Source organism: Leguminivora glycinivorella, chromosome 8, assembly GCF_023078275.1.
Source record: "Leguminivora glycinivorella isolate SPB_JAAS2020 chromosome 8, LegGlyc_1.1, whole genome shotgun sequence".
In the NCBI taxonomy this organism is placed as follows: domain Eukaryota; kingdom Metazoa; phylum Arthropoda; class Insecta; order Lepidoptera; family Tortricidae; genus Leguminivora; species Leguminivora glycinivorella.
In genome coordinates, this window is record NC_062978.1 from 20,427,619 (window position 1) to 20,455,373 (window position 27,755).

General features: G+C 37.4%; 1 protein-coding gene across 1 annotated transcript in view; it reads right to left on the minus strand.

Moving 5' to 3' along the window:
- LOC125228972 (proton-coupled amino acid transporter-like protein CG1139) overlaps positions 1-27,755 on the minus strand; it is a 91,435-nt gene that overhangs the window by 11,562 nt on the left and 52,118 nt on the right. Inside the window, exons 6-7 of the mRNA XM_048133718.1 lie at positions 19,921-20,165; positions 10,907-11,119 (exon numbers count right to left, since the gene is read on the minus strand). Of these exons, the coding sequence (XP_047989675.1) occupies positions 10,907-11,119; positions 19,921-20,165 (458 nt within the window). The remainder of the gene's footprint in view (positions 1-10,906; positions 11,120-19,920; positions 20,166-27,755) is intronic.

The following is a 27,755-nucleotide window of genomic DNA, read 5'->3' on the forward strand; positions in this document are numbered from 1 at the left end:
ATTTGGCCATAAACAACCATATTTCTATGTACCATATTTCTATATTCCATATTACTGCGTATATCAAAATATCTAGTATAAATTTTCACAGATTATAATCATTTAGAAATGTCTTTTTTCGCCTTCGGAAAAAATAATTTCGGTGTTGACTTCTTTGAAAAAGGTAATCACGGTCTATATCCCGGTCAATATAAGTCTAATGAAAATAACCGTGAATCATTCAAAATTCTTTGAATATTTCTATTAGGGCGAGGGTTTTTATTTTAAGATGGAATTTTAATTTTTTACTGCAACATAAATGTCAATAAAAATCACTACGACGAGGCTCTATTTTAGTGGAAATACCTACTTTAAGTACAATATTGAATTTCAATTATAAAATCCATACGGGCAAATATTTTAATAACGATTAGTATCGGACCTAAAGAGCCTACTTACATACCTAACTACATGATTTTTTTTAAAATAGATGAGATTTTTTTTTCATACATAATAATTCAGCACGCAATGTATTATGTCCACACCAATTAGCGTACCTACCTAAACGTCATTACGACATGACGTTTATGTCATGTCAAATTAAGTTGGACTACCTACATTGCTGTTTGGTCAGATTAACACTTTCGCTACCAAGAACCCGACTGTCGGGCACACCGCTCGTAGAAGCGTAGCCGATTACATGGGTTTCCCCGTATGTAGCGAAAATGTCGTAGCGCCGCGTAGAGCCCGGTTTCGAAAGTGTTAAAGAAATTAGATACTCTTAATTAATAACACTTTTTAACAAAATGATTATCCTATACGATTCGTATGATCAGATACTATAACTGGATACATTATTCGCCCGTATGGAATCCACACGCTGTATTATTTTCATTTTTAGATACTTTGCTACCGTGCATACAATAACATTCTTACGATTTTAGTACGTAAAAGAACTTCGATACGATACAATTTTGTATGGAAAGTTAAACGTTTTTTTAAAGATAATATAGTTGAGAAAAGTAACTGGCGAAATCTTAAACAGAAATAAATAAACTTTTAGAGATATTTGGAAAAATAATATCAACTACAGTAACTTTTGCGTGGTGATGCATCTAAAAGTAAGAAGTTAAAAAAAAAAACTATCTGGTTTTTAGTCAAGCTAAACTAATTGTAAATATTTATTTTATTTAAAATAATAAAGACGTACCTTATTCATGATTGAATGAAATCGGCTTGATATAAAGTAATTACAAAGCTTACCCTCGATGAAAATTAATTAATGGTGATTACCATTAAGTCGCAACAGGAGCCCGATCAGCAAAATGGAAAGGAGCCTCTCTTTCGATTTACTGTAAAATATCTGGGCAACCGAGCTTCGCTCGGTTCTGTTTCGTATCCTTGACATGTGTCGCCATCTAGTTCAAAAATGAATAGTACCTACATCGAGCGAAAGAATTCTCAGCCTTAACAACACAACTACTCCACACGAGATGGCGCGCATTTCGCCACAAAAACTCAAATAGTGTATTTTCTATTCGTTTTAGCCTTGACCTGTGTCGCCATCTAGTGTTTGCAATAAATAGTACTTACATCGACCGAAAGAATTCTTGCTTAACAGTACAACTACTGCACACGAGATGGCGCGCGAAGAAAAACGCATGAAAACTCGAAAATTCGCGTTTTCCGGGATCTAAGGATAAGTTAGACCGATTTTTCACCCCCAAAAACACCCACATAACAAATTTCTGCGAAATCGTTAGAGCGGTTTCCGAGATCGTCAGTGTAAATAAATATATATATAAATAAATAAATAAATAAATAAATATACAAGAATTGCTCGTTTAAAAGTATAAGATATCTGGGCTACCGAGCTTCGCTCGGTCCTATTTTAATATATCACGTCTTTAGATAAAAAAAAAACTCTTATAAATACAAAACAAAAAACAAAAACTTTATATCTGGCCGGGACTATATATATATACAAATAAATAAATAAATATACAAGAATTGCTCGTTTAAAAGTATAAGATATTTAAAAAAAAAACTTAAGGTAACGTACCCAATCATGGACAGTTTAAGATAAAATTCTGCCTATTTTTGATATTTAACTGATACATATATATTATATAAATTCTACCGCTAAGCGTGTTAAAACTTGAATGTCTTATCCTTCTTTTACATTTCAAGCATATTGCAGAATAGATACTCCTAATACTCCTACTGGTTTCTTCATAGTTAACAAATTAAAATAAGGTGTTTTTTCTCCAATCATGGACGGCAGTTCTCCAGTAATGGATCCCTCATTATGGACAGTGAAATAAGTTTAAAATTTTACTTTTAAAGCCAACTGATACTCAATGAGTCAATTTTATATAGGTACCCCAAATAAAATTAGTTTGCGTTATTTTAACATAGGATTTTTCTTGTAAATTTTGGTTTCGTAAATTGTTCCTTGTCCATCATAGGGGGTAGGCAGTTTTCCGGTTACAGTTATGGACACTCGCAAAATAACACTATTTCTTTATATCTTTGGAGTAAAAAACTAGTATGTTTTATACCTTATCTCATGGTTAATGCCGTAAGTAAAACTCATTCAAGTTTACACCGAGTTAATACTAAGAGAGTAATAATCCTCAACTCTCTTAGCAACATTACTAAGAATTCGCCGTGATATTTTTTTCAGCAAACTGATGACTTTTATCTTGCCGCCAAATCCTTCAGAAATAACCGAATTAAATGAAACTTCGTTTATGGTACAATGCCGTCAGTTTTAAGAAACTAATTTTAGATAGTTATTTTTAAGGATTTGTGTTTATTTTGTACATAATGGCATCACCGTCCATTATAGGGTATTTTACATTACAAGTTTATCGATTGACTAGATTAAAAGAAATACTAAAACGGTTTGCAAAAAATATCACATCAAAGTTTCTTAACCTTGTTAAAATATGGAAAACTAAATACTTAGTCGCATTACCAGAACAAAAATTATGCTATCTCATTTACTCAGATACAAAGATGAACAAAAATTATGCTATATCATTTACTCAGATACAAAGATGAACAAAAATTATGCTATATCATTTACTGCCTGCCTATTATTTTTTATTTTGTACCTGTGTAGTGACGGGTTAAGAATTTCACCACCCCTTTCTTCCCGTGGGTGTTGTAGAAGACGACCATGGGACATGGGTTAAATTGTGGCGTAGGCGAGAGGCTGGCAACCTGTCACTGCAATGTCACAGTTTCGTTTTCTTTCAACCCCTTATTTGCCAAGAGTGACACTGAAGCTTTAGTAGTTTCATGTGTTCTGCCTACCCCTTTATGGGATGCAGGCGTGATTGTATGTATGTATGTATGTATCATTTACTCAGATACAAAGACACAGTATGCAATTTAGGTCGGCTCTATTACTCATTTGTTCCTGTTTCATTAAAAAGGCTTTTTGTAATTTAATTTCAACACATATTTCGCCACATTTTGTTAATCTGACATGAAAAATTTCGTATGCAACTCCTAACCCGCAAGTGGCGGACATTTGAAACAGCCTTGTAAAATGTAACTGGCATTTAATAATATAAAATTATAAATTAAATAAAATTGCTTTTCTTAGCATATGTTTTCTAAAACATAATATACAAAATATTTTTTAAATTATTTTTCTGTGGTTCATATTACCCCTATGAACTCATTTATGTGCTTGAAACCAGAAAAAAATAGAATTTTTTTTTGAGCGTTAAAGGGTTAAATTCGCGAAAATTCCGGAATGCTCCATACAAACGTCCACCCCTCCATTTTAGGTAAGTGGGAGGTCAGAAAGAGACAAAAGTAGCCTATGTCACTCTCCATCCCTTCATCTATCTCCACTTAAAATATCAAATCAATCCGTCGCTTCGTTTTTCCGTGAAATACTGACAAACAAACAGACACACACACTTATAATATTATAATATTATTAAGTATGGATGTTCTTTCGTTTTACAATTTCGTGGTGTTAATTGCCGTGAAAAATATAATTATTTTCTTCGCAATCGAAGTGAAAAGCAGAGTGTACAACAAGGGCATAAATGTCCATTTGTACCCTCGTCTACTATTTTGGCTCTAAATTGCCTCGGGTAAGAATGGGTCACTTTATGCCCTTGTTGTACAATCTACTATTTTTTGGCCCGTTGTGTAACACCCCACTGCTTTCATTCCATAAAAATGCTTCCCACTCTTGATATATTAGTCCACTTTATGACAAATTAAATACAGAGAACAAAAAAAGCGCTCCGAACCTTGCCAGTCGCTTCTCGATGAAGGAATACATCGGGCTAATCCCAATAAGGCCTAGAAAGATTGCTGCTGAACAATTTAAAAAATAAATTATTGGCTGAAAATTAAGTGTAATTTAAAAACACTTCTTATATGTTAACTCTAATAAATTCTATGTTTTGTTCAATTTATCGTGTGTATAATACACTGTAAATTTTAGGCAAGGAACACCAACATTTCTCCGAAAACGTGACGTGGCGACTTCGAACAGCTTGCGAAGCTGAACGTTTTGAAAACACAAGTTATTTAATCAAAATTGTTCGAAAACGAAACGAAACGTTTTCGAATTAACAAACATGCCGCTGGTCTAGCCGAAATGTGAATCGTTGACGCTCGACGCCGATCAAAACGCAGCCTGGCTCTGTCGCGGAGGAGCGGTAGTAGACATAGCTACGATAACGATATTATCGTAAACGTTTGTGCATTTGGCTACGTACCCTGAAGTCAGGCTTCGTCAGCAAAGTTTCGAATGGGTGTTTAATTATACGTAATATGTTTGGGTCTGGACGTGAAAAGATGTAATTGTCAAATTCCAAATCCCTTTCAAGGTTTGTTGGTAATTTTAAACGACTTCTTTACCCAGGAGTAATCGAACCCATAACATACAATTTCCGGGAAGTGTTAACGTAATCTAAAAACATCAAAAACGTATGGCTCAGTGTACTTAATAAATAGATACAAATAACTACGGTCTTAAGGGAAATTAATTTCTACGAGGTAATCTGAAAACCAAAGGGCTGTTTGAAGTTATGGGGATTATAAACTTGAATTTACGATGGCGATTCTGACGTTGAGATTAGGGCTATCTTTAATTTAAAAAAACCGGCCAAGAGCGTGTCGGGCCACGCTCAGTGTAGGGTTCCGTAGTTTTTCGTATTTTTCTCAAAAACTACTGAACCTATCAAGTTCAAAACAATTTTCCTAGAAAGTCTTTATAAAGCTCTACTTTTGTGATTTTTTTTTAATTTTTTAAACATATGGTTCAAAAGTTAGAGGGGGGGGGGACGCACTTTTTTTCCTTTAGGAGCGATTATTTCCGAAAATATGAATATTATCAAAAAATTATTTTAGTAAACCCTTATTCATTTTTAAATACCTATCCAACAATATATCACACGTTAGGATTGCAATGAAAAAAAAAATCACTCCCCACTTTACGTGTAGGGGCGGTACCCTAATAAAACATTTTTTTCCACTTTTTATTTTTGCACTTTGTCGGCGTGATTGATATACATATTGGTACCAAATTTTAGCTTTCTAGTGCTAACGGTCACTGAGATTATCCGCGGACGGACGGACGGACGGACGGACGGACGGACGGACGGACGGACGGACGGACGGACGGACGGACGGACGGACGGACGGACAGACAGACATGGCGAAACTATAAGGGTTCCTAGTTGACTACGGAACCCTAATAAAATACATAAATAACGCTAGCAGCTTAACCACGATTTGACCTTGAAATATTGACTAGCTAGTAGCAAATACGTAAACTCCTCCCTCCTCCTTTGTACCCACAGTATAATAGTGCACATAGGCACCCAAATGTACACGACATTGCCAATGTCTTAGAGATGTGGAAACATTTTTGGTATGTTGGCTTTAGGGCTTCCAATACCGGGATCCCGGTATCTCGGGATCCCGCCCTTTTTTGGGCACATTTCAATACCGGTATTTAATTTAGTAATACCGGGATCCCGGTATCTTTAGTATTTAACAAATTATGCCAAATGAACGTGAATTACTCATCAAAAACGTTAAATTTCTACATCATAATGGTCGCTACACGCGTAAATCTTGCTTCTTGGTCTCGTTTTTCAATTAGACACATTCTCTGTTTGGTGTCTTTACAATATTTGTATGAAAAGCATTCATTGAGGAAGGCCTGCCGCGAACCTTTTTTGACACATTTGTCTCACTTGTGAATTCGCACGTAGGTGTGACAAGAAAGCAACACGTCAAACGTAGTTGCAATAGGCCACAGACCTGTAAACAAATCGCCTTGATGCATCTATATAATAACTTTCCAAAAGATTGGTTAATGCATACGAACTAACGTATAACGTAGCTACACTGGCTATTCTATGGTTTACTGTGCGTGTGCGTTGAACTCTAGCGCAAAACTTTGCAGTAATATTCCCTATATTAACATTAGTAACGAAATTGGGAAATCTGAAGTATCAAAATCAAGAAAATTACTTTTCTAATCCGTAAATTAAGTGTTCCTATTCCGCGAAGTAATCTTCTTGATTTTGATTATCATGGATTTCCGCAAAGTAATGTGTGATTCCATATCATATTTCTTAATGTGATTTATAATCAAATAATCTATGTCGGACAATTTAACTCCTTTGGCTAATTGTTCAATGATTTGGCGGATTTATTTTATTAGTGCTTTAGCGCCCCTAGCGCCACGAAAAGCAAAAATAACAACTAAATTGTACCACAGATATTGATTGAAAAAAAAAATCTAAATAGTTTATGATATGTTACAATATTACTTATAGTTAAACACTGCTAAATATTTAAAATATGGATGTTGCCTGTAACACCTGCACAAGACTATGCCTGAATCGATTGATGATCGACTTTACCTGGATTGCCAGTTAAAATGATTATAATGTGTTCCCAAGAAAAAAACATCTCATGTTCTAGTTTCAAAAGTCAACGATAAAACTGTAGAGTGTGTATAATCGAGAAATGCTCTTAATGCTTGTTATTTAATAAAGTGATATTATAGTTAAATCTACAGTACAATTACACCATTAACACTGACTATAAAATGTAAAAGATTACCTACTGAACTACAAGGTTCTATTCCGCACGAGCCTAAAGAGAACGATTTGGCAGAAAACATGGTTTGCTATGACCGCGTCTTCTTGCGAAATGTCCGATCTGGCGGCGATATCTAACTTACAGAAACAACTGAGTAGAGATCTGGCGCTCTTTCCCGTTTGCTTTTATACTGCATCCTCAGTCCCACTCATAACAAAAATAAAGAGCACGGGGCGTAGCCTTTTGAACTATGTATACTTGTAATCAACCTTACTCGTACAGCAGAATGGATTTAGGTACCCTGGTTTGAAGTTAAAAGACACACTTGAAAACAGTAGAAGTTGAACCGACTTGGCCACATAAGTTTGCGATCCGTTTTGGGTTGAAATCGAAACTTATGAAATTCGAAATGTATTCGATTTGACCCATCACTAAGTCGTATTGGCAAGATTTCGCTGTATTGTAGTGTAGTTTTGTGTGGTAACACGCATGAAAAATAACAAACGAGATTTTGAATTTTCAAAAATTTGTTATTTTAAGCAAATTACTAGGATTTTATAATTTCCCGATTTCAATACCGGGATCCCGGGATCCCGGTATTGAAACCGCCAATACCGGACTGAATACCGGTATTGGATAAGGTCCGGTATTTGGAAAGCCCTAGTTGGCTTATAACTTATTTGTGATCTCAAACATACTTATTGGCATTCGAATCAGTGTCAAACTCATGGTATGGACACAGATCGATTTTCGTTCTCTGACTTCGGTACTCATGCATAATTTAAAATAAGACTAACCGGTTGAGCTCAGAGACCATGCATCTAAAAGTATTCTCAGGCCAGTTTGTGCATATTGAAGAGCAATATCTATTTTAATATAAATAATAGATGGCGAAAATATCGTCAGTAACTGTGTCCCGCGTGATACTGATCATGAATAACGAAAATATCGTTCCCGTCCTGCGTGATACTTCGTATAGCGGTTAACGGCCATGGATAATGAACCTTCGTGAATGTTAGCTGCCGCCGCGTTGGTAGGTTGAAGGATGGCAGCTACCGAAACATCATTATAATTATTATTTTAGGATTCCAAAGTACTTAATAATGAGTATAAGTGTGTACATTAATACCCTTCATTACGTACTCTAAGTATTATTTTTATTGCCCCCGTTTCTACCAGAATGTCGTCTTAGGACTTACTTTTGCCTTGTATGGCAGCTATTTCTATCAAATCAGAGAAAATACTGTCAATTTGTTAACAAAGTCATGAAAGGTTGTCAGACACAACACAACTTCGCTTTCTTAGCGTCTTCAGAAGCATTAGAAGAATTGCATGTCGTTAACGACATTCTCGTGGAATGCCCCTGCACAGTGTAGGTACTATGTCTTTCCCATCACGGAATGGGTACACTGAGTGGATGTTGCCCTTGCCCGCATCATGGGACACACCCAGAGGCAGCACCCGCCAGGGTGTAAGGACTATTTGACAGTTAATGGAATCTAAAATGAACTGGGCTATTAGTATACCTACTGGGCTATGGGATAAAAAAGTAGGTACTATTATTATTCTCAGTATTTATTTTCTTTCTTAGGCTAGGTATTTTACAATATGTATATAAAAATAAAATATAAACACATATAAACATATTATAAAAAACCTAACCTAGGGTGCCGCCAGCAGCGGGGCAGGGCCCAAGCTGCCGGTGGTTAGGGCTGCAGAGAGAGGAACCGTCGAACTATCCGTGCTGTGTCCAAGATCACCGCCTTCTGCATCTGGTCCTTGATCCAGCCACCTAGCGAGAGTCTCTTAAGATGTTGGTCGAGACTCTTCGCTATGAGACCGTTCGCTGAGACGACTATCGGAACAATGATCGTTGATTCAACATCCCACATGGCGGTTATCTCGTGAGCCAAGTCTAGGTAGGTATTCTATTATCGATTGGACGTCAGTGCACGTTTGAATTGGCCATTCAGTGTATACAGTGTATAAAACTAAATGGAAAATAAAATTCAAGAAATTGTATCAACCTGCTCTAAATTAAAGTCGTTACATTGCTAACGACATCATAAAGTTTACCACGACTTTATTTTATAATCGCAATAACAGTATTCTCAAACTTACGAATGGCTAATAATTTTGCATAAATTGTAGTCGAACGAGAAAGCGAAGCGAAGTTTTTATTTTCTGTCGGCATGAATGGAATGAATAGGGTCGCCACTTTCCCGAATGAAGGTTGAGAGAGGCGATGGCTGAGATACGCGCCATACCTACTTGTGAACGTATGTATCGGGTGATGTTTGTGAAGACCGGTCTTTTGTATTTTTTCATCACGTTGTATTTTTTTCACCATGTTCAATTTTAAATTTAAAGTAGGTAGCTTTTTCATTTCGTTGAATTCATATTATTTATTGTAATGTAAAATTGTAATATGCACATGTAAAAGTGCCCCTGTGGCCTACTTACTGAATAAATGTTTTTGATTTGATTTTGATTTTTAGGAAAATTGAAAAACTTTTATAATAAGTCTATTTACTGCTAAGACTGTATCGTTAAGTATGAGGACAACTTTGAGTAGCCGTATTTATTTGCTATTATATTTTTTTTCTTAAAACAAGACATAGGCTTAATAAGGCACATAATAAGGTTCACATTTTGTCCTAGAAACTCGACGTAAAGCAAGTGGTTTAGACAGTATTGACTTAATCCTCCCGAGTAACAATTACGATTCCGGACAAATGCTACTAGAAAATTCACAAAGTGCGTAAAAAACGATACGATTGCGAAAAAAAATTGTACTGTGCGAACCTCAACGACATATGATCCACAAAGCAGAATATCTGGACATAGTCTAGCCATAGTTATTTTTAAGAAATAAAGTTCAGGATCTGTGTATGGCGGCCATTTAGAGAATGTGGCATGGTGCTTCCTCTAACTCCGACTTTGATGTCGAATTGAACTATCATACACTGTTTATATCGATTTGGTTTAGGCACTGTTCAAACACCATGAATGTCAATTAGACTTTGGCCTATGGCTAATTTTTTTATCTGTTTCTCTCATCCTGCTTGCATCAAAAATTTACGACAATCCGGAACGTTGCTCAAAATAGCGTTTTTTTTAATTATATAAATTCACCGCATTTATTCTGCAAGTACCCAATTGAAAAACAATGAAGAGGACTCTTAAAGAATATATTTTGGCAGCATATTAACCTTTGTTTGTTGAAATCGTGCAAACAGTCATTGAAATATTCTCAAATTAAGCCAGATAGGGGTTGTCCGAAATTTATTTGCTAGACCTTAATGAAAGTACCATAAAGTCTCTAAAATAAAATAAAAATTAGACCTTCTTATATCAAATAGTGCTTACCAATACCTTCAGATCATACTCTCGGAACATAATAATATAAAATTATGCACATGTCAACATTTAGACGAGGTTTGTTTTGTCCTTATACTTATCGATACAGTCTAGTCATATAAAACCGCGGCTTGTTTTCGGCGCGCAAAAGGAGGCGTATAATAGAAATATATTATCTAACACGTTTGTACGGGACAACGGTTACGGTAATTGTGAATGCAATGTAAAGCTGCCACGTAAAGTCACCTTTCGTCTTGCGTGTGTTAAGAAAACCCACATTTTCATCTTGCGGGATATTCAGGGTGACCCTACTCTGAGCCTCTAAGGCCAAACTTTGGGAAGCCAAAAAGAGCCACTAATCTGTAAAGAGTCACTATGAAGACCATGGTCACATTTAGTACTCCTAAGCATCGAACGGAGAAATATAAGAATCGGCCATGAGACTTCGTCTCAGCATGTTAAGAAAACTTACATTTCATCCTGCGGGAGATTCAGAGTGACGCTTCCCTGAGCTTCATCGCCATACTTCAGGAACCCAAACAGGCCAACAACCCCGTACAGGGTAGCCACAAAGACCATGGTCACATTCAGGACCCCAGGGCATCCGAGGAAACGCTTCGGGTTTGCCATCTCGTTCTCCACTGGCATCACTACGTTGATTCCCTCCATGGCGAAGATAGCTGTGCTGAAAGAATAGAGACATTGTTGAAAAACATATGGACATCTTACCAAGGCGCGTAGTTTACCATCAGTCAAAATTACAACCCCTAAGTTCCATCCAACCCTAAATTACAGTCCAACTAAAAGTTGGCAAACAATTTGCCACCGTCTCCGGTTAGTATGTTATTTCAAACTTTGATAAAAATATTTCATGACTTTATGACGCTGACAGGCGCTGCAGTTAAAAAAAACTTTAAAAATACTCGCATAATTTGTTTAAGTAGTTCCAAACTTTTTAGTAAGAAGACATTGATACCTAAAACTTGCTTAAAACAGATGATTAGTACAGTCAACAACACAACTGTGAATACAGACAAAGCGCCAATATATGTATACACACCTTAATGTACAGGCAATAAAGTTCTCTATACATATTTTTGGCACTTTGTCTGTATTCACAGCTGTGTTGTTGACTGTACTCACTTCCTAATTTAATTTTGATAGCATCTCAAGCAATTTGGTAAAAAATACACGTATTAAAATAAAATAATGAACTGTTTGAAATAATATTCATTTTCTTAATGGAGCAAAACTTGGAGGTAAGTAGGACCGTTTTACGGTTATCGAACATAAAACCACGGCTTTCAACTGATGACCACAAAATTAAAATTTTGAAAAAAAAACCCCTGACCGCGACATAGTGGACCGATTTTCATGAAACATGGCTAAGGACACTCCCGACTAACTTAGCTTTCAAACAAAAAACTAAATCTAAATCGGTTCATCCGTTCGGGAGCTACGATGCCACAGACATACACACACACAGACATACAGACAGACCGTCCTCGTCCTCGGGGGTTAAAAATGACACCTGACACCTGACACCAACACCTGACAACACCTGACAGCGACCTGCGGTGGCAATGCGGCTATTTTTAGTTGTAAAGTGTCAAGAGGGTTTCTACGTGCTAGTTCCGGTGACGTACACGATTCCCAAAGGTCCGGAACACAACTGTTCGACATGAAAATGTACAAATATATTTCTATAAGTATACCTCTATAACTTTACCTAAACAAATACTGTACCTATGACTGACGGGTCAGTTCTGATTTCGCTGATATCATTAGGACACCTGATTCAAAGGTCTATGAGAATATATATATATGTTATGGACCAAGTGATTAATAAGGGCATTATGTATAATGCCCGGACATTATGAATAATGCCTAGCTGTATTGGGCAAAGTGATTAATCATTGTCTAGACGCCATTTTTTATCACATTGCCCGGTCATTATGATAATGCTACGTGATCGTTGGGCAAATTGATAATAAGTTTAACAAGTTTGCATGAACGCCATTTTTTATCACATTGCCCGGTCATTATGATACTGCTACGTAATCGTTGGGCAATTTGATAATAAGTTTAACAGGTTTTTCTAAACGTTATTTTTTATCACATTGCCCGGGCATTATGATACTGCTACGTGATTGTTGGTCAATTTGATAATAAGTTTAACAAGTTTGCATGAACACCATTTTTATCACATTGCCCGGGCATTATGATACTGCTACGTGATTGTTGGGCAATTTGATAATAAGTTTAATAAGTATACAGGGTGTTTCCTAACAAATAATGAAATGTAAATTGCGCTTTCTTGAATAAGCATACTTTTTAACCGCCGCCCTTAAATCTCAAGGAAGGTGGTTCTCAATTCGTCTGTATTTTTTTAATGTTTGTACCACGTTATCTCCGCCGTTACTGGACCGATTTAGATTTTTTTTTTGATTGAATGTATATGCATACAGATTGGTCTCATTTTCATCAGAACCCAGTCAGGATCCTGGAGAAATCGAGGGAACTCCTCAAATCTGAAAGGCAAACATATAGTGATTTTATGTTTTTAAAGGAACAGCATCCATTTACGTACACATTCTGCAGAGCTAGTTCATCATCTAAGTTTATTAACAATTGCTTTTTAACACCTAAAGTGCTATTTTATCCCTCTCCTAGCGAGAAAGGGATACTTGGTCATACCTACTAAACAAACTAGGCATTTCACCATCTTTGCCATGCGTGAAAGTACACTTTTATGATAGCGCTTACCGGTAGCGCGGTAGCTCTGCCTTATGGCTCTCGCCCTCCCCCAACATCATCTATGTCTCACTAAGGCTCGAAGCGAGCTCTGATCTACGGCCTATGTCGGACTTGTCGTTTAACTCTAAATCATTTATTATAAGTCCTATCTTAGACATCCTTGACATCGAGAGGTCCTACGGCACTGCAGGCGGCTTGCGACGGTATCCTTTGTAGTTTGATATGAAACTGCATACAGTCTCTTGAACAGATCGGCACGAAAGTCTGCTGAAGCTGCGCCAATCCATCTATTGGCTTTGCTACATGTTTTATTATTACTCTGCCCAACAGAGGACGGTCATTATGTATAATTCCCGGGCGAAATTGAGCTATTCGGTATGTTATTATCACTTTGCCCAACAGAGGATCGGCATTATGTATAATGCCCGGGCAAAATTCAGCTATTTGGTGTGTCTTTTACATATCTCTGGATCGTGGACATGCGTGGACCTTTGGGATGCGTGGGGCCAAAGCCAACAGCACAGAGGCCTTTTATGACATTTTAATCTAAAGGCAAGGGATACACGTGGCGGATACCACCCCGAGCGCACAATATGATATGATACAACCGTAGATGGTCCCCGTCAGGTCCAAAGACTATTGCAGTGCAGCACTTTTGTGCTACGATGGGAGCTAAAGTCATGGGTTATTGTTTTATAAGTTAGATAGGGGGCTATGGGAGGAAACTATCGGGCACCTGACAATAAGTCTCACAATTGTAAAAGACAGGCGGTGACTTGTCAACTCGTTGAGTGGGCCCTGCAAAACGGCCGCACACACGGTGCGACAATAGAGCAACACTTAAAGAGTGCTGAAAGGTTGTCGAGAGGTGAGACTGCAGTAGCCAGATTCCGGCGTTCAGCAGGCCGCCAACGTTATGACGGCCTGCTGAACGCCGGAACACTTTCCCATTTATAATATTAGTATTGATTCTCATACTGTGTAATTTTCTTTGTGTAAATAAAATAAAAAATCTCTATTCTTGAGCAAAATTCAGTTTTTTGGTGTGTTATTATTGCTTTGCCCAACCGAGGATGGGCACTATGTATAATGCCCGAGCAAAATTCAGATATTCGGTATGTTATTATCACTTTGCCCAACAGAGGATGGGCATTATGTATAATGCCCGGGCAAAATTCAGCTATTCGATATGTTATTATAACTTTGCCCAACAGAGGATGGGCATTATGTATAATGCCCGGGCAAAATTCAGCTATTCGGTGTGCTATTATTACTTTGCCCAACAGAGGATGGGCATTATGTATAATGCCCGGGCAAAATTCAGCTATTCGATGTATTATTATTACTTTGCCCAACAGAGGATGGGCATTATGTATAATGCCCGGGCAATTTAATTATTTGAATAGTTATTATCAAACTGCCCACTCACAATGGGCATTATTCATAATGCCCGGGCATTACATATACATTGCAACCGATTTGGCATAGTAACGCCGCGTCTTGCGTGAGCGACGAACCCGCGACGGCGACGCGATGCGATGCGATGCGACGAAATCAAACCTTCTATCTCTATGGACTTGTCTTAGGTGGGCGACGGAACGCGACGGCGATGCGACGCGACGAACTAGCGATGAACATGCGAATGTTAAGCGACGCGATGCGACGCGATGCGATCAAACCGCTGTGTTCATATGGGAGTGTCTTGCGTAAGCGACGGCCCGCGACGGCGATGCGACGCGATGCGATGGCGATGGGCGCGCGATCAAGCTATTTGATTTTTAGAAGCAAATTCAATACGTAGAGAGGTCGGACTAGAGAAATAACGATTGATTACTAGTCTCACATTTCATTCTTTATATTTTCTTATAATAAAAATTCAAAATATTCAAATTAACATAAGTTGACCAAAGGAGTAATGTGCCTAAAAAGTAAGGAAATTACAACTTTTGTAACTTGTATTGACAGCCTTTGATTATGTGCACGGTGATACGAGATTGTCTGCGTAAAATATTAAAATTTAAGTGTGAACTAAAAATATGAAACACTAGTGCGATGACCTTACGATATATGTACTAGCACTTGACTTTGGTGAATAGGATCACAAAATTAACTAGTTATTACAACGGGCTCGTAGCCTAGCGGTTTCGACGTCTGGACGCCGCGCCAGCGGTGTGAGTTCGAACCTCGGCTGAGGCGTGCTTTTGCAGTTTTATTTTTGTTTCTTTTATTTTCTATTATTTGATTGTTTACTTTTTTCTTTCTGTAAGAATCTTCATTCTTATTTTTATTTTATTTTTAATAACTCCGGTTTTTATACTAACAAGGAAAGGTACCCATACAAAAAAAAATATAAGTAATTAGACTACTCTTTAAGGGGCGTTCATTGTAATTCCTGCGATTCCTGCATTTATTGTAACTCTTAAATAATAATATTATCCTAAACCAGAACTTCTTGTTGCCATATAAAAAAAAATACATATAAGACATACCTTTGTGTCGATAGATATTTTTCAGTACAGATGGTGTTTTTTTTACGCACTAGTGCGAGAAGTGGTTCATTATATGCCAGGTTGAAACTTCGGAGGCTCATCTGTACTGAAAAACGTCGTACGATACACGTGCGAAAAGGAAATTCGTAACTCGTGTCGATGTAATGTACTATTTTAAAGCACATAAAATTCGAATAAAATACACTGCTGACACGGGCCCGCTCACTGCTCAGTTCAGTCTGCGTCCAGCGCTCATAGACAGTGGACCTACGTTCGATAGTCCGGCGCACCGTGCTCTCGTAAGCGTAAGCACAGAATATATAATAGTACAAGTACAGAAGGCCCACTGCTTTGATGTTTACGAAATGCCGCCTTTTAAATACCTACAAAATTCTTACAAAGAAACGAGCCGCACGTGCGCGGCGTCCCGTGATAGGGTTACCAATGGATTCAAACGAATTAATACTCACATAAAATGTTATACTAATATATTCAAGTCTTGGGTACTTTCTAGGTATATATACTGTATATATATATATATTTTTGTTCAAGTTCTAACATCACAACACAAGCCTTATTGAACTTTTCCGTGGGACTTAATCAGTAGTAGATCTGTGTAAGAATGTCCTATGGTATTTGTTTTATTCAATAAGTATGTCTATTTAACTAAATATTATTAGCATTTCACACGCGGACATCGCTTGCAAAAACCTCGCGACGTAAATTAACAATAGAAAGTGCGAACGTGCATTCCGTGAGAACGCGCGCCACCCCTGAGTAGGCCGCGAACTCGCGGCCGCCAGGATGTACTTGTAGCGCGGCGATAGAATCGCGGAGTGAGCCGCCCCTGGCGTAAGCAGCTAGATAGTTCTGAGAAGTGCTGTATAGGTACTGCGACTAAACAAATCTTGATCCTGTTGGTGGCAAACAGGCATACGGTCCGCCTGATTTTTACACATGCAATTTTATCCAAGAAACTTTACTTGAAATCTGATGAGAGTTTGAATTATTATTATATTTCGGGACCAGGGGACCGATTTTTGAGTCTCACGCGTTCGAATTCAGAAAATTGTCACTGAAAATACTAAGAAATTCACTGTTTTCAACCGGTATTTTAGTGACAAATCCCATATGTGAGATTCAAAAACCGGCCCCCAGGATGAGGTTCTGGTTTTCATGGTGGAGTCAGGATATGGTCAACAAAACTGCTATTTTACTCATAATAACTCCACTATGTTTGGGCTTATTACATTTGGGCTGATGAGCAGCGTCGATCTCGATGATGTCCAAGGTCACATGATCGAGTCAGGAAATGAATAACAGAACTGCTATTCTACTTATCGTAACTCGACCATGTTTGATCTCATTAGCCGGGCCAATAACACATGTAATTTTTTGCACACAGCTCAGCTCTTTGAAACTGTTTATTTTAAGTTACTTACAATTAGTAGGTACCATATAATAATAATATATTCTTATCTCTTGTAAACTTTACAAAAAAGTTAACACATGAAAGCAAAAGAATTGTTACTAGCAATTAAATTCAAAACTATCAAGATCATTCTTGCCTGTGTGTTGCGTTACCGGTGGCTCGCGTACCGAGCGCCAATGCCATCTATCAATGGCTATTTCACGAAATTGATGAACGCTCTAAGGAATAAGGGCTCTTAGTGTAGTGGTTATGCCAGTCGACACTAGATGGCAGCATTAAAAACACTGGGTTACACTGTATGACATTTTTTCATTTCAACATTAAGTAAATAGCATTCGTTATAAGTAAATAGTATACGTTAATTCGTCGCTCAGTTTTGCCGTGAAGGACGGACAAATAAATAGACACACACACACTTTCCCGTTTATAATATTAGTATGGATTAAAATAAACATTAAGTTAATAAAAACAAAATGCAGTATTATTGTGTGCTACTTAAAACTTTCCTTGTTAGTATAAAACCCGGAGTTCTTAAAAAAAAAATAAGAAAGTAGAATCTTAGAGAAAGAAATAAGCAAGTAAACAAAATCAAATAATCCATACTGATTAAACTGGAAAGTGTGTGTGTGTCTGTTTGTTTGTTCGTCTTTCAAGAGAAGCCGCGGGCAAAAGCTAGTAGAACATAAAAGAAAAAAGTAAATAAAAATGCAAAAAGATTGCGTGAGCCGAGATTCGAACTCACGACACTCATGGCGCAAACGATTCCACCTAGAAGTCAAACCCGCTAGACCATTTGCACATTGTGAAAGACGGCGAATCTTGTGATTCTAATCACCAAAATGCTAGTGCCGAAGTTTTGCGCGATGGATACGCGATGACCTTGAGCCATCGCCGTCGCATCGCGTCGCATCGCGTCGCGTCGCGTCGCGTCGCCCGTCGCTCACGCAAGACGGAGCGTAAGTAGTGAATTATTGATCCTGTATATAAGTAGAATATTTATTTTCGTGATGATCACAGATATTTGTTGTTTTGACTAAGAAAGGCATGACGAATAGGTACTACTGTGTCGTGCCATTATAAAATATTTATATGCAAAACTAGCTACGATACGCTTACGAATGGTCGGCGATGGTGATGTGTCTATGTACTAAGTCCTATGATGTATCTATATATTTATTAATTTTTTTGACGACCGGTCTGGCGCAGTCGGTAGTCGCCCTGCCTGCTACGCCGCGGTCCCGGGTTCGAATCCCGGTAACATTATCCAATCCCGGGAGCACAGATATTTGTTCCTGAGTCAGGGATGTATTCTACGTATATAAGTATTTATATATTATATATATCGTTGTACCCACAACACAAGCCTTCTTGAGCTTACCGTGGGCCTCAGTCAATCTGTGTAAAAATGTCCTATAATATTTATTTATTTATTAATGAATTCTTTCATAATTTCTCCATGGACTTTTGTTGCTAATAGTACCTGGGCATGGCCGAATGTACAAACTCTCAACATAATACCTATCTCTTTCGTAACTATCGATCTCTATCGCTCTTGTTTGTCGGCGTCTGGCGTCGCAGAAATCATTTGGCAAAATTGTCTACATATGTAATGATGGTACGATTTTTGCCGTAGGTAGGATATCAACATGAGAATTTGACTAAGAAACTCAGTAACTGATCGAGTTAACGATGTTAAAAACAAGTTGTAACGAGATCGGCTCAAGTTAATGTTAATTAAACTAATTATTAATGTTACACGAGTTTATCTTGTTTGCTCGTTGAAATTATAAGTTAGGTACGTTTCTCAGCACTTTTACAAATTGCAATACCTACAACTAAATATAAATGTGCACGATCGGCAGGCAAGTATGGTCGCGCGATAAATGATAAATCATCTGGCCGTCCCTATCGCACTATGTAAATGGGGAAATTCATAAAGAGATAAACTGTGAGATAAGTGTTAACGGGGAATAAATTATTCTGTATCATATTCGCAATTCTCTACCCATTATTAACCGAGTTGAAGTTGGTTTACTGGTTTCGTGTGCCATGTGCGCCTGTGCGGTAAGGAATCAAAAATAAGTCCATAACATAGTTATGCGATTTGCCACTTTCATTTTTTTATGTCATTGATAGTTTCTACGTAGTTTTTACTAATCTTTCGGCCAGTCCGTTAGTGGTCGCATAGTTAAGCTTTGAAATACGCTTAACACTTGAAACTGCAACATTCTTCAAATTCATGATTAATAAAAACAGTGCTAGTTAGTAATTATCTGTGAACACTGTAATCAAATGAACAGGAAATCCATATGTTAATTATAATTCTTGAAATTTAACTATTTTTAAATTAGATCCAATAATCAGCTATTTGGAATAACTACCATCTATTATACAACTCAATATTATTTTCGCTCGCAAACAAATACCATCGAAATTCAATATAATTGGATTTCAAAACGTACGTTATAATAAAATTGGCTTTACAATTGAGAGGAAATTACCACTCTGGGATATATTGAAATAGAATGAAAATGAAATAAACTAAAATTAGGTTTAGTAAATGCTAAACTTTCTCAAAATTCTCACAATTCAGTCAGCTTCAATTGCATAATTACATTTTATTTATTTAGAACTATTTTGTCTAATCTCATTAAATGTATGAGATTAGACAAAATAGTTCTAAATAAATAAAATGTAATTATAAAAAATGAAAAATAAGTTTTATTTTTATCCGACCAAATTAAATATTATTAACGTGTTGCCATAGTCTTGCAATCAGATCTTACACTAAAAGTAACACAATCTCACCTTAAAAACAGCGGCCATTGAGTGATCCCAACTGCCAATTTTTCCGGCTCGACGCTCGGAATATCTTGAAACGTGTAGTAGCAAGTAATAAGGAAGGTTACAAGGAGACAGAGATTGGCCAGAAGGGAGAAAGGGACCAGGAATTTGAGATGTCTGATCTGGGAGGTAAGGATGAGAGGGATAAGGAGGAAACCGCAGTAGGTTTTGACTGAATACACGTGAGATGGGTAGAAGTGGTCGCATATCTGCAAGTAAGAAAGGAGTTGTTGGGTCATGTCAATCATTAAATCGGCATATGGTGGGATAAATGTAACCCACTTTTGAGTAACTTCGTAACGAAAATTAGATACTAATTTGATTTAATAATTATCACTAATTTGACTGATGTGTCTATAGGTACATAAAAGCGTACCCCTGAAATGTATGGGCTTTTTAGGCTCAAAACTATTTGGCGCTGTTTTGCAGCCTGGAAGTGGCCAAAATCATATTTTTCCCAAATATTTTTGCGTTATTTTTTATAAGAACAAATGAAATATTTCTTTATTCTAATATCATGATATTATGTCAATACACATAAAAAAAAATTGTAGGCATCATCAATGTACTTACGATAGTATTTTTAGGTGGCGCTAAAAAATCGAGGTACGATTCTTAGTATGGAGATTGTAAATCCTATATAAATAATCCTTGCTATTAGCAAGCTCGCCACAACGAAAGGGCGAACTTGCAAATTTTCAAAAATCGACTCTGTCAAAACTCGCCTCTGTCACAACTCACCTTGGTCTCCCACTTGGCTCTCAATTTCACATTATTGCTTTCATAGTATTAGAGTGCGTAGCCATCACTTTCAATTCCCTGGAGTGAAGTTTTAATCGTCTTAATCGCAGCAGTAAAATGTCACTCACTAAACCAATAAAATACCACTCGTAAGAGAGTTATGACTTAATGATTGTTATATCTTTGGCGGATATACTGGTGCAAATCAAATGCTTTTTACATTTAAAATTAATTTAATTAAAAAGATGTTGCTGTTACAAAGATCGGTATAGAAGTGAGCGATGACAATTAAAATTGTTCATTCACTGGTTTAGCGCCTGATGTTTGTCCACGAGCAATTCTTAACACTAACACAAAGCACTTCACTTTTACATAGGCATCAAGCCTGTACATACTCCCGGCCGTTGAAAACTTGCTTTTCAACCCTGAAGTTCTTCGGGAGTTGGAAGTTTACACAGACGCACGAGAGATCGACGCATGCAGCCTCTAGTTGTAGTAACGTCTGCCACTCTGGCAATCCCGTCTGATCCTGTGATGAGGCGAAGAACACGGCCGAGCCTCCATGCGAGTGGGGGAACGTTGTCTTCTGCCAGGAGCACCATATCACCGACGCTCAGTTTGGCAGCGTTGCTCTTCCACTTGGTCCTTTGCTGCATTTCTGATACGTAGTCGCGCTGCCATCGTTGCCAGAAATGCTGCTGAATTTTTTCCAGGCGTTCATAGCGTTGGAGGTAATTTTCTTTGCAGTCTCCCAGGCACTGCGCTGGCGGAGCAGTTAGCGGCCTTCCGATAAGAAAGTGTCCGGGGGATAGGGAAAAAAGGTCATTGGGACATGACGACAACGGGCATAATGGACGGCTATTCAAAATAGACTCCACTTGTGTAAATAAAGTAGGAATTTCCTCAAAAGTGAGGTGACTACTACCAATAACACGCTTTATAATATGATGTTTTGCCGATTGAACGCCGGCTTCTCAGTCCACCAAAATGAAGAGTGTGAGCCGGAAATAACCTAAACTTTATAAGGTTTTGACTTGCAAAATCAAAAAGAGGTTTTTGGTTATCTTTTATGAATGACCCTAATTCCCTTGCGGCAGCTATAAAATTAGTAGGTAATATATGTATTTACTACTACTAGTAACTATCGCAAAATCTCGGTTGTGAATGCATCCTTAGCTAAATTAATCACTAACGGCTTCTATATGGATGCATTTATATCGAATATAGACAAACACAAATATTATGTAGCATTTAAGTAAACGACTTCCACGTCCCTTGCTATATATTAACTGTATTAAAGGGACCAGCAAAGTCCAGCCCAACTTACAAGAAGGGATAGTCGATACTTAAAGTACGTTGGGGTGGTAAGTTACCCATTTTAGGTTGTAATATTTTAGCTCGTAGGCCTACACCTACTTAACAAAATTATTTACAACGCGCCATGCGAGGTGACACCCGCTCACTGCATGGCCATACAGTTTCCCTTACTGTTGAAAATAACAAGAGAGGATCAGCGTGCATATTGACAATGTGTTCCTTTTCAAAGTAAAGTTTAGTTAGCCTGTGAGATGCATGAAGTAAAATGGGGTGTTTTTTATCAAACGAGTAAAATTCTGTTGCATCTAGGCGTCCACATACACGCATTAATTTATTATCTAATAGAACAGATACAAACACAATATTTTGCTTTTATCACTTAAAAGGCTTATTATTTAAAAGTACGTAATTCATATTCATCTGTAAAATTTAGATTGAAAAATGTATTAAATCAGAATTTTCATAAATGGATTTCGCATATTCACCTTGAAGTGTAGGATTTTATTTTTAAAATGATTACCTAAATTAAGAAACCGTTTTTTGGCAATATTATAGCTATCTTCTAAACAATTTGTAGATTCTTTTAATGGTAAATTGACACAAAATTGACCTTCCTCATCCCTTATAGTATGAGTGAGGAAGTGTTTCTCATATTGACTTTCTTGTTTGCTTAAGTTTTCCTTCTTGGGAACTTCTTCCAAGACCTCTAATTTCGATACTAACTTTTCAATAATTTCATTTTGATTTGTGGAAACTACAGCATGATTGCAGAGTATCCTCTTGCCGGATATACGACCACATACTATCCAACCGAACTTCGAACTTCTTAACTGTGGGTTATTTGGTCCTAGGGAAATTGCTTCATGACCTAAAATATCCCAGAATAAATCAGCACCTATGACAACATCTATAGGGCCTGGCTGATGAAACATTGGATCAGCCAACTCAACATTTTTAGGCAAATTGAATGATGTAATATCGACGGCCGCCTTTGGTATGCGACCGGTAAGCTCGTCCATGACGTAACACGATAAAATAACACTAAATTTATTTTTTATTGAATTTAATTGAACATCACAAGTTCCTTTTATTAAATGTTTGGAGGGAGTGTCACCCATGCCTATGACATTCAAACTTTCAAGAGAGCGAGGCTTCAATGACAGCCTGGCCTTAAGAGACTCAGTAATAAACGATGACTCGCTTCCGTTATCTAAAAATGCACGAATTTTCAGCTTTTCATGAGTAAATGGATTTTCGACTTCAATAATTGCCGTGGATAATAGACCACGGTTGCTTTGAGTTGTATTTTGATACGCATAATTGACATGCACAGCGTCTTCTTCATCTACTTGAGCGAGATGGCTTGACGAGGAAGATGGCGGGCGGTGGAGAAGACTGTTGTGTTGCTCGGTGCAGCCGTGCTCGCGGCATGGACCCATGCGGCACTCACTCTCAATATGACCTTGCCTCAGACAGTTGACGCACAATTTAAACTTTGTGACATCCATCATTCGTTCGTCAACCCCTTTCGCCTTAAAAGTAGGACAATCATAAATCCTATGACGCTCATTACAAATAACACATGTAAATATATTTTGCCTTTTATTGTTATTATGATTAGTTGAACTTGCAAAAGATTTGACGTAATTATTTTCAACTGGTCTTTGACTGTAATTATTTTGAGTTGGTCTCTGACTGTAATTATTATTTGTCGTAGAACGAGAAGAGACGCTAGGTGTCTTTGATACACCAACAACATCTGATTTGTTGTTACGATTTAACGATTCGAGCACATCAGCACGATCTATCATAAATTTATAAAATTGTTCTAAAGTGGGTACATCACCGTCCAAATTATTACGGTATTCCTCCCATTTTAGCAAAGTGTTGCTATCTAACTTAGAAGATAACATGAATATAATCAACACGTCCCACTTGTCTGTGGGCTGCCCTAAGCTGGTTAAAGCGCGCAAGTTCTTGGTCACGTGATCAACCAAAAATCGCAATGATCGCTCTGACTCCCGTGGAAGCTGCTTAATATTGAACAATGAATTTAAATGATGATTAATTAAAACTCTTTTGTTATCATATCGATTGCAAATCATTTTCCATGCTTCACTATAATTATTTGTTGACACTTCTAAATTTGAAATGATTCTTGCCGCGTCACCCTGTAGGTATGACACGAGATAATGGAACTTATGTATATCTGAAATACGTTCATTTTTGTGAATTAAATTTTCAAAAGTATCGCGGAATTCTAACCAACGAAAATATGCGCCATCAAATTTGGCAATTTGTATTTGAGGTAATTTCAACCCTATTTCGTGAGGGTGAGTGCATTCATCTGCACAACATGACGTATTATGAGCGGAACTGCGCCTTTTTTCACATTCAAATTTTTTAGAAAATGTTTCGACCAAGTTTTTTGCCGTGGCAATATTAACAATTATTTCGTGCTCCATAAGGTCACGTTCTTCAATCTCAGCCGAAATATTTTCAAAATTCAAAACCTCTATTTCAGATTGCAATTCATCAACCTTGACGGATAAAGCCTCAAACTTTGCGAGTTTTAAATTTAACTCGGTTAACTGAACATTATCTAGTTCCGTCTTTGGTGCAATACTATCCAAATATTTTCCAAATTTTGTAATTTGTCCTTTGGCGGACGCCCTTTTTCTAGATAATTGAAGCAACATTAACTTTTCAGCCTTTTCAGTTTCGCTAGTCATTTTGTTAATTTATATTTGTATACTTAATTATTTATTTAGATAGTAATGACCAATGATATAAATAAAATGGAAATGGCTCACGTTCCTCGTTCTGGTGGTACTTGCCGATGGCAGGGAAACCGGCTGCGCACGCTCAGCAGACTCCTCCCGGCCGATGTCGAGCCGTGGACTTTATTTGCAGAAGATGCCAGCGGCGCACGACGATTTAAAATAATATTGCCCTGGAATAGTCGGCAAACAATGTTTAAATATCTTGTTATATAAAGATAAGGAAAACGGAACCTAAATATAATTGATTTTAAACTCAATAAGTAAACTGCACTTTTAACTTGGTTAAACAATATAAAACGTATTATCAACTTAGTAAAACACTTTGATATTTAATTTACGTAAGTAAGTAATTATAAAATGCAAAGTAACTTTGTTGTTTAAAATTGCAAAGTTCTTTGTTCTATAAAATTGCAAAGTAACGATCACTTTTTTATGTTTCGGGTAGATATGAAATCTGATGCAATGGAATTTTTGAACTAATTTAAGGATTTTAATATAATTATAGCTTTGAAAACACTTGATTTACACAAATGAAGATGTATTTTAAATAGTATTATTGCCTGTTGTTAGGATTATTGGAAATTGAATGAAGGATAGACACTTATCTTTGTGGCGGCGCACGAACGTAACTGCTCGATGTGAACTTTAGCTGTTTCACTGGTCGAACCCTGGCTTGGAGATCCTCGCTTCTTGAAGCCTGGTGACTTTAGACATCCCCTGGCAGCTCCAGAATACACAGCAATCCTCTATAGACTAGAATTGCGATGTTGAAGATCCGTTACTCGTCGCGTCGGCCGATGTCGTATTTAATTATTTTGCATTTTCTTGATTATTTCTTCGCGGATTCTTGTTTATTTCCCCTCATGTGGCACCATGTTATATCTTTGGCGGATATACTGGTGCAAATCAAATGCCTTATTACATTTAAAATTAATTTAATTAAAAAGATGTTGCTGTTACAAAGATCGGTATGGAAGTGAGCGATGACAATTAAAATTGTTCATTCACTGGTTTAGCGCCTGATGTTTGTCCACGAGCAATTCTTAACACTAACACAAAGCACTTCACTTTTACATAGGCATCAAGCCTGTACAATGATAATTATCAACAATCAGGCAGGCAAGCATGGTCGCGACGTCGCGAGAAAAACGATAAATCGTCAGGCCGTCCTCTTCGCACTATTTGTAAGTGCGATAGGGACGCACTGATGCGACAAAGTTTAAATAAAAAATAATAAATATTATAGGACATTCTTACACAGATTGACTGAGGCCCACGGTAAGCTCAAGAAGGCTTGTGTTGTCTCAGACAACGATATATATAATATGTAAATACTTATGTACATAGAAAACATCCATGACTCAGGAACAAATATCGGTGCTCATCACACAAATAAATGCCCTTACCGGGATTCGAACCCGGGACCGCGGCGTAGCAGGCAGGGTCACTACCGACCGCGCCAGACCGGTCGTCAAATAAAGATAAAGTATATCGAACTAGTGTGCTACACCCGCTGATGCATTCAATATATAATAAACCCCACGAAGTCGCCCGTCAATTCCAAGTATTCCAACATGTAGAAACTGGAGCATAGCTCATGTGGATTGGATTCGACGATGTACCTAATTTGAATAGGAATTAGGTGCATCATCATTGTTTCGATCTGCAATCAGACTTCGGAACGTAATGTGATACTTATTAGGGATGTACCGACTAGGCCGGCTACCGACTAGTCGGCGCTTCGATGGTCGATTAGTCGGCCGACTAGTCGGCTGGTCGGGCAAAACAGAATTTTCGACTAAATTCACATTTTGAATGCGATTTTTGGTCCATCGTTCGCATTTTTCATGATTTTTTAGAGGTTCAAAGGTCTATGAGAATATTTATATACATTTTCCATTTTTAACAACCGATTTGGCATAGTAGGTAGTGAATTATGGATCCTGCCTATGAAATTGATAGTCCTAAGTAGGACATTTATTTTCGCGATGGTCACAGATATTTGTTTTTTTGACTAAGAAAGGCATGACGAATAAGTACATCAGCTGTTAATTTTTTTTTCTATTTTCCTATCACTTATAAAGTGCCGACTAATCGGCCTTTATTGCCGACTAGTCGCCGACTAATCGCCGACTACAAAAGTGGCCGGATAGTCAGCTTTCCCGACTAGTCGGTACATCCCTAATACTTATACGAGTATGTCGAGTATGTCTAAATTATACGTCAATGAGAAGTTTGAAGCTCAATTGAATTGAATTGTTTGAAACTGTCTAAAACTTTAAACGGGCTCCTTTCTAGATATTCTTAGCTCAAGAACGACTAAGGTCATATATGTAGTTATTTCGGGGTTAGCAACTTTAGCAAGCCTTCGCACAAAGAAGGCTAAAATTTATCTAGAGGACCCGGGGCCTCGTGCATCTAATGTAGTGAAACAACTGGCTCATCGGTTTCTTTCTTATTTCTAAGAATATGGTACTCACATATAATTTGAGCCGTGACAAATGCCGGGATAACGCAAGGAGGATGATGATAATGGTAAATGGGTACAGTGGGCTGCAAAATTGCATGGAAAATTTATGAATGAACTCATTGATAAATTCTCCTTGCTCTTTTGCAACTCACTGTACAATTGAGTTGTTAACAAGTTGTATGCACAAAAACAAAAACCATTAAGTCCACTGGTAGCGAAGCCGGGAATCGAACCTGTGTCTTCAGCTTAAGGCTTACCTCGCACCGGTGTTTATTGCAGTTTATAACTTTTTTTTAAATAAAATATGTGAGTAAAACGTCCCACTTTGTCGGTTACCATTAAGGCGAGATTAACTTGTGTCTTTATATGAATAAACTGACAAAGCGGCTTTATAGCAATCTAATCGACAAAGTGGGACGGACCTATGTATTACATTTGGGCTTAGAAGCTTAAATTATATAAGGTACAGCGGGGCAATTTTGACTGGG